The following is an 11,955-nucleotide window of genomic DNA, read 5'->3' on the forward strand; positions in this document are numbered from 1 at the left end:
ACAAAAAGTGAAAACAAACCAAAGCATCACATACTAGCAAGATGTGCTGTTCTCAGCTGGGTTTCTAACATACTGAGCATGTCTGCATTCATGGACATTTTTAAAGTACTGCTAAGTACAGTATTTGTTTTACATATTATTTAATGACATTACTCATATTACTAATAAAACACATCATGACCAATCATTATTACTCTCATTATTATCAACTCGAATATTTAAGACAATAAAACCTTACTTGCAAGACATTTTCCTCAGCACCATTGAAGAGAAAGACCACAGCATGCTTCAAGGGTTCTGACGACGCTGACATGCCTCGGAGAACCTCGAGCATCACTGCACAGCTGACTGCATCGTCACTGGCACCTTGGAGTCAGAAAAACAGATTCACTTCTCAGTTTCGGCACTTTCCACACTGGTGTGGAATGCAGCTTTCCCCTCAGAGAAGCATCATGACAGCTGCATGACCAGAAGCATAACTGTCATCACGGGGTGACAACTACACCCGACAAAGACAAGGCCCATCAACATCCTAGTCTGCTCCATGACAATCAATACCCACTCAATAGCCGTGCTAATAAGTTAACCAGATAGGACCGCAGGCCCATGGAATGTATCCTCTTCCGCCATCCTCTGGGATGCTCTCACTTCTGGTACTCATGGCTTCCTCCACTCTACCTTCCTTGACTTTCAAAATCACAAAAGCTGCAGCACTTCCTGTTTACAGAGGATGTGACTCTCTGTGATGGGTGTTTACACTGGGTGGAGTAACACTTTCTAAGGTTTTTCTGAAGGGATGAAGTACTGGAAAAGCGCAAAGGCAGCCCCTGAACGGCAGGACACAGAAGAGGGAACTACTGACCAGGCCCGTCACAGCACTGAAAAGGTACAACACTCAGTCCAATACTCCAGCTCTCCACCAGAAAATCACATTAATTAAAGATTATAAAAAGAGCTCTAGTGCTCTGATTTTTTAAAATAACGAAATCCATTATTTTGACATTTGTGTGGACTGATTTTGTGTGCCAGCGGGAGGTGGGGGTGGGAGTGGGGGCATGACACTTGCCACAAGGCACACATGCAAGTCAGAGGACACTCTTGGAGAGGTCATTCTTTCCTTCCATCAGTGGGTCCAAACTCAGGCAGCTGGGCTTGGTGGCAGGCATCTTAAGCACTGAGCCATCTTGCTGGGCCCCATGTGCTGACTTTAAAAGCACTGTGGGAGGTAGTTAAAGGAACTCACTGGCCATTTGACGACACTAAAAAGTTATCACTACATTTTCTAAGTGAAGTAGCTCATGATATTGCTAGCATTCAAAAGGGTCCTCATCCTTCTCCAGGGCAGCCTGAAATACAGAGGAGCCAATGCAGCAGAGAGCCACTTCAAAATAACCAAGGAGGAGGGCTGCAGCAGGAAAGAAGACTGGACTGGATGAAAGCTGGAGGCACACTGAGGGTCAATAAACAAGTCTGTCTTCCAGAGAGCTGATTTTTCTCCTAACGGAGTCTAAAAGGCATCTCGAGTAAGTAAACACTACCCTAATCCAGGCAGGAGCACTTCTGGGTGTCCACACACGGTGAGGCACGGGGCTACAGCCTTCAGTGGGGACTTGAGAGCAGAGTGTCATCTACTACTTCCTGGTCTAGAAGGTGGGCTGATGGCTCCACCTCACAGGTTTTGCACAGATTATACAAGACAACGCCCATTGCCTGGCCCCTGGAAATATCCCACCTTAGTTTCCTTCTTTCTCTTTGAAAACTTAGGGAAGGCTCTGTAACCAGGTAAAATAAAATGCTTGCTTTGAGGCGCTGTTAAATTCCAACCCTCACTTCTGCTCAAAAAGAAACAATACTAATGATACCTCTCTTAGTGATTATTGGACTGTATTTTAGTCATTAGTCAGAGTGAAACAAAATAATGGCTACTTGATTACTATTAATTAGAGCAGGGAATATAAGCTGATATAGCTAATGTGTACCACTTTTCAGAAAACAGAGGAAATAAATATTTTCTTTTTAATTTGAAACTGTTCTTTAAAAACAAAAAGCAAACAGTAACACTTTTCTTTATTCAAAGTAAAAGTGAAATTAAAAAACATTTCCCTTTATACGGTTGATTGACAAATTTAACTCCCCCTTCATATTCCCCTATTTTAATGGTTCTGTGTCTTAGAAGAGACCCAGGAAAGGGTCAAAATATCTTTAAGAAAGTGAAAGACAGAGGACAGTAAAAGCTGAGTGATTAACTGACATCCCTTCCCATTTAGAATCAACCCTGAAATTGAAGCCACCCCAAAATAACTCAAATGCCTCTTTTACCAATGACCTGGCACCACACAGCAGCCCTGAGACGATAAATGAGGTCTTCCGTAGGTAACGTTACTACTAATTGGTATCCATTCCCGAGTCCAGATACGTCGCTGAGAACTTTAAAATAATACCCACAGGAAAACAAACATAGCTCTGCAGGCCTTCGGGCCCAGGCCTTGGGTAGCTAAAGCAGAATTGCTGGTAAGACTCAGGCCACCAGACGACACTGTTCAGGATGGCTCAATACAACTCCTGGAGCTGGAGCACAGCTCAGCGGTAGGGCATTTGCCCGGCAAGTACAGGTGTCGGGTTCCAGCTCCAGCACGTGCACACACATACACAAATACTCACTCTTGTTTCAGTGGGTTCATCCACTGAAAGGATTCAGTTGAAAACTATTTGGTGAGTGGGTGAAAAGCTACTCTTAGCTTACTAGTAGTAGGTATTTCTTTCACACTATCAATATGTGTACTATAAAATCTTAGGTAAAAATGATTTCTAAACTAGAAACAGAGCATTGCTTAGCATGTAGGAAGCCACAGGTTCAGTCTGAAAAGAACCGAAAGTCTCTTCTAGTCAATTAAACCATGCATGGTGGGACACTCAGATCAGAGAATTCAGGATCATCCTCGGTTATACAGCAAGTCTGAGACCAGTTCACGGCTGCATGGGGCCCTGTATAAAGGGGGGGCACTCTAATGGCTCCCCAAAGAGCCTTTTCATTAGTGGACACCACATGCAAGCTGTACACCTGGCACTACGTGAAGAGCAGCAACAAAATGTCCTTCAAAATATGCTAGTTGGACACAAGGCTATTGGGCGCTCAGAAATCCAGGAGATACCGTGAGGCTCTCTGCCCTCCTCCCATTTGCCTAAAAGCATTTGCCTATGCAGGTGTTCCTCCCCCTCTACCAGGAAGAACGAAGGTCAATCTTCAAAGACAACCTTAGACCCTGAAGAGCCTACAGAGGGTAAGCTTTCCTACGAGACTTTCCTTCCCATACATGTCAGCTCCACAGTTTGCTGCCCGCAGACTCCAGGTCCTTTCTCCTTTTCTGCTTTGGTTTGGGTTTTTCCCAGCACTAAGGATGGAACTTGGGGCTGCACAGACCAGGCAATCGTTCTCCTACTAAGCTACACCCCACACCTAGTTCTTTCCCTTTGTCTTGTCACTTTTCAAAAGAAGTTCTTTGATGACAATAAGATTTAAGCCAGAGAACTGAAGCACCTCTTTGAAATGGTTCATTTTCCTTGGTATATCTGCACATGGAAATAGCCGTGTCTGCTTTTCCTTATTTATCTTTTCTTACAAGGATCCATCCATTCCACATAAGAATTATGAGAGGTAAAGAAAAAAAAATAGGGTGTTTCTACATTTGTTTGATATCTATATATGCAGTCTTTCTAATACAATGCTCTTAAATAACCACAGCATTATGTGTCCCTTTCCAATTTAAGCATCTTAATAATGAGCACAGGGTGGCCTTGTCTAGTGTCCCTAGCATTGTTACGGCACTTCTGCCTTTTTAAAAATGAATGTGTGGATACTGATTTCTGAAAAAGCAAAGCATATATTCTAAATGCAAAGAAATGTCCAGTCACAAAATTGTTTCATCAAGTTAAGGCTAGTTTATGTCTTATGTAACTCTAGATGGTTATATTGGGCCTGCTATACATTCAAGTAATCCAGAAGTATTGTTATAATTGTTATCAAGGAAGATTTTCCTTGAGAGATGCTATCCTAATATTTTGCTTACACTTAATCCTTTGAGCAACACTATTAGGAAATTAACTATCATTTTTCTGTTAAACAGTTAAAAAGTTAAAGAATAAGTTAGGCAATAAGCCCAAGAAGACCTAATGATACTTAGATATCTCTTGGCCAGGAGACCCAGCATCTACCCCAGCTCTGTGTGATCAGAGGTGACCAGCCAGAAGAGGGGTTTTCTTTAAGTCTAAAATCTCAGGATGCCATTATAAAACTCTACTTTCTATTCTTACCTGCCTGTGTTAGCTGTTTTTTGTTTTTTGTTTGTTTGTTTGCATGTTTTATTTATGAATGTTTACATGAGTATATAAAGAAGAAATTTTAGAGATTATGCAAGTTATTGGTTTTTAGACATGAGGCCATTTGTAAGAGAGTCATGGAAATTTACTTACATGATAAAAGATTTCGGGACTTAAGTACAATGAGCACACTTCATATAATATCATTTCAATAGTGATTTTTGTTTCACTCTATATACTTTCCAAAAACAACACCATCTCCAAATTTAAAAAAAAAAAAAATAGTCCTTGGAGCCAGGCAGTGGTAGTAGTGCATGACTTTAATTCCAGCACTTGGGAGGCAGAGGCAGGAAGATCTGAGTTCAAGGCCAACCTGGCCTACAGAATGGGTTCCAGGACATCCAAGGCCACACAGAGAAACCCTGTCTTGGAAAACAAAAACAAATCCTTGGAGTTCTGCAGTTAAGAGAGTTTGCTGCTCCATCATGAGGACCAGTTCAGATGCCAGAATCCGCATCAGCCACTGCTCACAGATGCCTAAACTCTAGCTCCAAGGAATCTGACACCCTCTTCTGGCCTCCAAGTACACCCACACACATGTGGGCATACAAACACAGATACACATAAATAAAATAAATATTTCATCAATACATATTTTTTAAAAAAGCTGGAGAGAATCCTTGTAGTCCACAACTACATCAGTATCTCCACATTCTGGGCAAACTTGATCTCCAACTTTCAAGCAAACTGAATCTCTCCACCTCCAAGCTAGTGCTGTTGGCTATAATGCTCTTCCCTGAGATTTCAGTGGAAGCATAATGCCTCTTTTGGTTTAAGTTTGGCTACACTTACTTCAACCAAAACCCTATAAAACAGCTAAAGAAAGTTTCAAATGCTTTTCTTACCATTACCCTTGCCAATACAGCTTGCACTCTTTGGTGCTACTGCAAGGAGAAAGAGGCCCAGGGTCTGGCTCAGGACACATGAAAAAAACTACTGAAAATGTGCTTCTGAGAAATCTTATATTAAAAAAACAAGGCTGGGCGGTGGTGGCGCATGCCTTTAATCCCAGCACTCAGGAGGCAAAGGCAGGCAAATCTCTGTGAGTTCGAGGCCAGCCTGTGCTAGAGTGAGTTCCAGGAAAAGTGCAAAGCTACAGAGAGAAACCCTGTCTCAGAAAACCAAAAAACAACAACAAGAAGAAACAAGCAAACAAGAAACAAGTTCCCAATGACTCATAGCAATGAACACTATAGATATATGAACTAAAGGGTATACTGTGTGACTCACTGGACCATACTACAGCTTCCATGAAGAGATTTGTGTGCGTGCGTGCGTGCGTGCGTGTGCGTGTGCGCGTGTGTGTGTGTGTGTGTGTGTGTGTGTGTGTGTGTGTGTTTTATTTTATTTTTATTTTTTGGTTTTACTTTTAAATTTTGTTTTGTGGTGAGGTTACAAGGGCAGGGGGTGGTGCTGTGGGATGTTCTCTATGCTGTGAATGTGTTGCTCTGATTGGTTAATAAATAAAGTGCTGATTTGCCAGTAGCCAGGCAGGAAGTATAGGCGGGACAAAGAGAGAGGAGAATTCTGGGAAGTGGAAAGCTGAGTCAGGAGATGCCGCCAGCCGCCACCATAAGAAGCGAGATATAAAGTGCCCCGTAAGCCACAAACCACATGGCAACTTAAGATTGATAGAAATGGGTTAAGATGTAAGAAATAGATAGCAAGAAGCCTGAGCCATTAGGCCAAACAGTTTAAATAAAATAAGCATCTGTGTGTTTATTTGAGTCTGAGTGGCTGCCGGCCCAGGCAGGACTGGAGATAACTACAGGGTAGTTATCCAGCTACAGGGTAGAGGTGATGGGACAGGGAAATCAGTGGGATCGGGATGCATGATGTAAAATCCACAAAGAATCAATAAAAAGTTAAATTTAAAAAAACAGTTCAATTTAGTGGATTCACACTGATTTAACAAATATGCATTATGTCAGTCACATCAAGTTCTCTATCTTGCCAGTGTCTACTCAGAGCACAATGTTAAGTATTCTACCAGTATGTCACATCCTCAGTGGACAGAAACTGCTAGAAGTAATGTCCTCCAAACCATGTACTCCTTAAATGCAGGGATCCTTTACCCAGGACACCAAAAGGCTACTGCAACCCTGGCTGTGTGAGCACTTACAAATGGACAGACACACTGGTAAACGAATAAGGCTACTTCAGTCTACCAAAAACATCTCATGTATTCTCATGGGGCTCGTGGGGCACTGTTAAGTAATTATAATAACAATAGTAATAATAATAATGAACTTTAGAGAATATTAAATTGTTAGACTCTAAACTGATATTAATTACCTTGCCTCCCATCACAATGAGAAAATGTTGGTCTAAGAAAAATGGTCCCCACAACTGCTCAAACAGGCCAGGGCTAAGTTTATAAACTTTCTGGGCTGTGGTGATTTTAAATGACTAAAAACAAGTACATACCTGGAGAATTTGCCACGGAGTCAAAGTGACAGTTAGCCAGTACAGCGTGCTGGGCTCCAGCTCGGGGTTCCAGCTTTACCACAACATTAGTAATGTTGTCATAGTAGCTTGTGAAACCTCCCAAGAAGTCAATGCTAAAGGAACCTGTGGGCCTTTGTATATCTACTGAAATTCTGTGGAGGCTGTTGCTCTGTACTTCAATCAGTTTGATCTGCTCCAAAAGGTACTGCACTGTCAGAATTTCATTTTCGGCACTTCCTGTAGTCCTGGGACCAATGGCTGTTATGTGTTCCAGATAATCCCTGGAAGAAATCCAAAGGATGGTGATGACACTCTCCTGCAAACTTAAAATGAACACATCTTGGAGCAACTTCCACTGTGCTTCCCTCCTACCTCAGAAAGTTTAGTTCTTCTGACTTCTCACATAAAGAAAAAAAAAGCACTAGCCTCCTCCATTTCTAAGACATGGTCTCTGGCTGTCCTGGAACTCCCTATCTAGACCAGGCTGGCCTCGAACTCACAGAGACCCACCTGCCTCTGCCTCTCAAGTGCCAGGACTGAAGGCACTTTAAAAAATAAAAATAAAAAAATTCAGACATTCCAAGAAAATTACCTGGAAGTTTCATCATTGTATATTGCATCCGAGGAACTAATGCTTTCATTTTTTCCTCCATTGACCCCACATCAAATCAGTACCAAGACTAGGGCTTATATTCAATATGACGGCTAGACAGGAAAACACTACTTCACAGGCTACTTATGGATTGTTCCTTACTGGGTTTAAGTGGCAGAAACCGATGATGAGTAAAATCATGGAAAACCACTAAGAAAATAAGTTTCCAACACGTTATATCCAATGAAGCAGCTTTTAAAACACAGCCACAATTAAAAACTTTCTGCTGGCTTAGGATTCATCTGGTTTAAGACGCAAGTTACAATATCAAAGAGTTCACCTTCCCAGGTACATCCGAGGTCGTTTAAAAAGGTTGAACACTATACAATCCCTAGTACAGAAGAGCTACAGACCATCTGCGAACTTCGGAATTGTAGGCAAAATTCTGAATGGGTGGTCTCTAAGGAGTGCCCACAGCTTTCGGATTTCGGGGGCTGGGTGCTTGGGAAGGCAGCACACTACATGACCCCTTTCCAACACCATCCCCAAAAGGTTTTATAATGAATGTAGTCTTGGTTACATACACCCCACTCCCGTCTCATTTTAAATTCAGAGAACTAACTGAAGTAAAAGAAGTGGAAGTTGCTCCAGAAAGAGGGGAGGACGGATGACAGGGGCGTGCTAACATCCAATCCTCGGCAAGCGGGGCAGAGTGGATGGCAAAGCAGACTCGATCCACCTGGCCACCCCGAGAAAGCGAAAGGGAGAACCTGCAAACCCCGGATACCGGCCATTCGGACCCCAGAGGGACGCGCAGGACCATCTCACTTCCCACCCACGTGCGCCCAGGGACCCCGGGACTCAGTATCCAAGTGCCCGGCACCGCGGCGCCAGACTCACCCGCCTAGGGCTCACCGATCCGGGGCTCACGGGCGCGGGACTCACCGACCCCGGCCTCCCCCAGCCAGGGCTCCCCCGCCTGAGGCAGCAGCGGACGTGCTGCCGGGCTGCCCGGTCGGCCGTACCTGGCTTGGTGCGCGTCGAACTCGCCCTGGAGCCCTGCGGTCCGGCTCAGCACCAGCCGCTGCAGCGAGAGCTGCACGAGCGCCCGCAGGGCGAGCAGGTAGAGTGCGAGCGCCAGCACCGTGCGCGCCTCGGACAGCGCGCTCCCCGCGCCCCGGCTTGCGCCTCCGCTCTCCGGGCTCCTCCTCCGCGTCCTCCCGCCGCCGCTCGCATCCTCCCGCGCTGAGGCCTCTCTCGCCCGGTGCGGCGCGGCCGCCGGTCCCTCCCGACGCTCCGCGGCGCCGCGGTGCCGCCTCACGGCCGCCGACTCGGAACTCCATTCCATGGCCGCGACAGCGGCAGCCACCAGCCCCAACCGCCCCGGCCCGCGACAGCCCGGGCCGCCGCGGCCGCCGCAGCGCCTCCTAGTGAGCGGACGGAAACTGCAGAGGGCCAAACTTCTTCTGATTGGCTGGTCCGCCCTGCGGCGACCCAGCGCTGGAGTCCGGGCGATCTTTGGTGGCCCGGGCGGGGCTTGGTGGGTGTGCTTGCTCCCCAGCCTGGTGCCCTCAGATTGCCAAACGGAAAAATACCCATAAACCTAAAAATGAGCAGCCCCAACCAAGAGAAAAGTGCGAGGCCGCTTTTAGCAGAATGCACGAGGCATTTAACCTGCACTGGGCAGGCGATGACTCGGTTTGCCTCTGAAAAAGTAGGACTCTAGCTTAAAAAAAAAAAAAAAAAAAAAAAAAAGACTGCACATCCGGCACTGAACGAACAGGCCTGTAATCCGGGCACTAGGAAGGATGGCCACTGGAGGATCCCTAATTCGAGTCCAGAGTGAGTGGGATAGTTAACGAAGACCCTGCCTTAAAATAAATAAAAAAATTTAAAAAATTGCATGTCTAATCCCAGCACTCAGGAAGCATAAAAGGGAGGATTTACACAAATTAGAGGCCTGACCAGTCCACATAGAGAGTTCCCAAAGAGTTCCAGGCCAGTTAGGGCTACAGAGGATGAGAGGGAGAAGGAGGAGGAACAGAGAGGAGGGAGACAGAAGCAGGTAATTGGGGCTAGTGCCCCCCTCCCCCTTCTCCAAACCCTGCCCCTCAGAAAGCCTGCCACCCCCGATCCATAGACCTGCCATGTGATTTCTCTTCTTCCCGCAAGATCACCGGGGAATGCCTTGCTCAGATTAAACCTGGTTTTATTAATTTGGCTTGATCTGGTTTATTGCATCGGCGGAGAAAGCCATTACCGGGGATTCAAAATACTTATCAGTGCCATCTCCTTTTCACAGATACAAATAATAGCTATAATTTAATGAATAGCTGCTGAGTCAAGCAGTGTGCTAAGTACAGACTTTGAAAAGAAAACATTTTTGTTCCTGTTTAATAGCCGAAGAACATAGAGGCAGCAAATGGCAAATGAATGGGCTCCCGGGTCAGCCTTCTGTTCCTCTGCTACACGGGCACTCTGGAACCAAAGTTCTGAAAAGATGTTCTTGGGCCAACAAGATGGATCACAAGGTAAATGTGTTTGTCCCCACCTTCCCCCAAAGCCTGACATCCAGAATTCTGAACTATGAATAAATGCTATGTAGAAGTGCTATGGTAGGAGGAGAGAACCAACTTCCACTAGGTGTCTACTGACCTAAACACACACACACACACACACACACACACACACACACACACACACATATGCGTGCACTGGCAAACATACATATCATACAAACACACATCATATAAACACAATTGTGCTGGCTAGTCTTATGTCAGCTTGACACACAAACTAGAGTTATCTGAAAGGAAGGAACCACAATTGAGAAAATGCCTCCATAAGACCTGGCTGTAGGGCATTTTCTTAGTTAGTGATTGATGAGGAAGGGCACAGCCCTTTGTGGGTGATGCCATCCCTGGGCTGGCGCTCTTGGGTTCTATAAGAAAGCAGGCTGAGCAAGCCATAAGGAACAAGCCAGTAAGCAGAGTCCAGTCCCCACCCCCCATGGCGTCTGCATCAGCTCCTTCCTCCAGGTCCTTCCCTGCCTGGTTTGAGTTCCTGCCCTGACTTCCTGTGATGATGAACTGTGATGTGGAAGAATAAGGAAAATAAACCTTTTCTTTCCCAGCTGCTTTGACCATGGCGCTTCATCATAACAAGAGCAACTCTAAGACACACAATAACAAAATAAAAAATGTAAATACCTTAAAAATAAATGAGTAATAAGTGAATAGTTAGTCTTTTGATATCACAGTTAAGTGTCAAGAAGCTGGTCAACGATGTTAGTGGCCATGCTGACAGCTGATCAGCCTTATTTCTGCTTGCTGGTGCAGTAAGCCTCTTGGATTCAAAGTTCTGTGGCCCACACACGTCATGGCTTTACGTGTCCTAAGGCACTAACCTAGAGACCCACTGAGAAAACACAATGTAGGATTCTGAACTTCTGTGTCTACAACACCCTGCCTACCTCTCAGACCCATCAGACGCAGGACGTGCCTACAGCCACACTGGCCTCTCTCAAAGACTTCCAGGTCATCTCCTTTACAACATCTTCTCATATACTGTTTGGATTACCCAAAATGTGTGTTCCTTCCCTTCATTGCCAAGCTAATACCCTTCAAATCTCAACCCAAGTGGTCCTTGCTCAAACTAGACTCTCTTGATCCAGTTCAGCCCACTTCCCCTTGTGTCTGCTCTTAAAGCAAGCACCATTAGTGCTGTGATTATTTCATGTTTCCCTCACTAGACTGCAGGCTCCATGAAGGCAAGAATCGGTCTGATTTTACTCAGCACGTTACTCACTTCTCCTAAGACACAGCATGGCAGGTACAGGTGAAAACACAGCAGTTTCTGGAAGCACAGAACTTTAGTTTTCTATAAGATTCTAGTCTATAAGCTCTATGAGACCAAAAACAATGTCTGTGTTATTTATTCATCACCTTACCCATAGTGCTTAGCTTCTGCCCAGTCTCTGGTCATCACTCACTATGTATTCATTGAATGAGAGAATGAAGATATACATTTACTTCCCCCCAAAGTCTAGACCCTTTATCATCTTTGGAAGAAAAGTCCTCAAAGTCAATAGCTGTACATGCTACAATGTATGAAGATATATCAGTACATTTCAGTATATCAAGATATGGGTGATTCTGCTATCTTGTTATGATTGGGGGTCATAGAGTTTGGTGTGTTGGCTAGTTTTATGTCAACTTGAAGCAAGCTATAGTCCACTTAGAAGAGGGACTGCCCTGAGTTCCTGTTCTGACTTCCCTTGGTAATAGAGTATGCATGCTATGGAACTGTACGTTGAAATAAACCCTTTCTTCCCCAAGTTGCAATTGATCATGGTGTTTGATCACAGCAATAGAAACCTAACTAAAATACCTATGGAGAGAATGTTCCAGGCAGAGGGAAATTAGCAATCTTCAGATGCAACACTGAGAAAGGCTGTAACTAAAACAAAATTAACTAGGAAGGGTATTGGTGAAATTATTAAGGCTACTCCACGTAGTTAAAAGGGAGGTTTATTTAGT

The 11,955-nt window shown here is 44.8% G+C and overlaps 1 protein-coding gene across 7 annotated transcripts in view; it reads right to left on the reverse strand.

Moving 5' to 3' along the window:
• Positions 1-8,823, reverse strand: part of Ermp1 (endoplasmic reticulum metallopeptidase 1) — a 58,463-nt gene extending 49,640 nt beyond the window's left edge. For 4 of the 7 annotated variants that reach the window (XR_013048058.1, XR_013048057.1, XR_006064774.2 and 1 more), the window contains exons 1-3: positions 8,443-8,821; positions 6,805-7,106; positions 239-366 (exon numbers count right to left, since the gene is read on the reverse strand). Coding sequence is in view for 3 of the 7 variants with exons in the window: in XM_042262496.2 (XP_042118430.2) it covers positions 239-366; positions 6,805-7,106; positions 8,443-8,765 (753 nt within the window). In the remaining 4 variants the exon portion in view is untranslated. Of the gene's footprint in view, positions 1-238; positions 367-6,804; positions 7,107-7,757; positions 7,787-8,442 lie in introns of those variants that run through there. The other 3 variants (XR_013048061.1, XM_076562017.1, XM_042262504.2) reach the window with 2 other exon arrangements.
• Between the last annotated feature and the right edge of the window lie 3,132 nt (positions 8,824-11,955).

Source organism: Peromyscus maniculatus, chromosome 1 (genome assembly GCF_049852395.1).
Source record: "Peromyscus maniculatus bairdii isolate BWxNUB_F1_BW_parent chromosome 1, HU_Pman_BW_mat_3.1, whole genome shotgun sequence".
Classification (NCBI taxonomy): domain Eukaryota; kingdom Metazoa; phylum Chordata; class Mammalia; order Rodentia; family Cricetidae; genus Peromyscus; species Peromyscus maniculatus.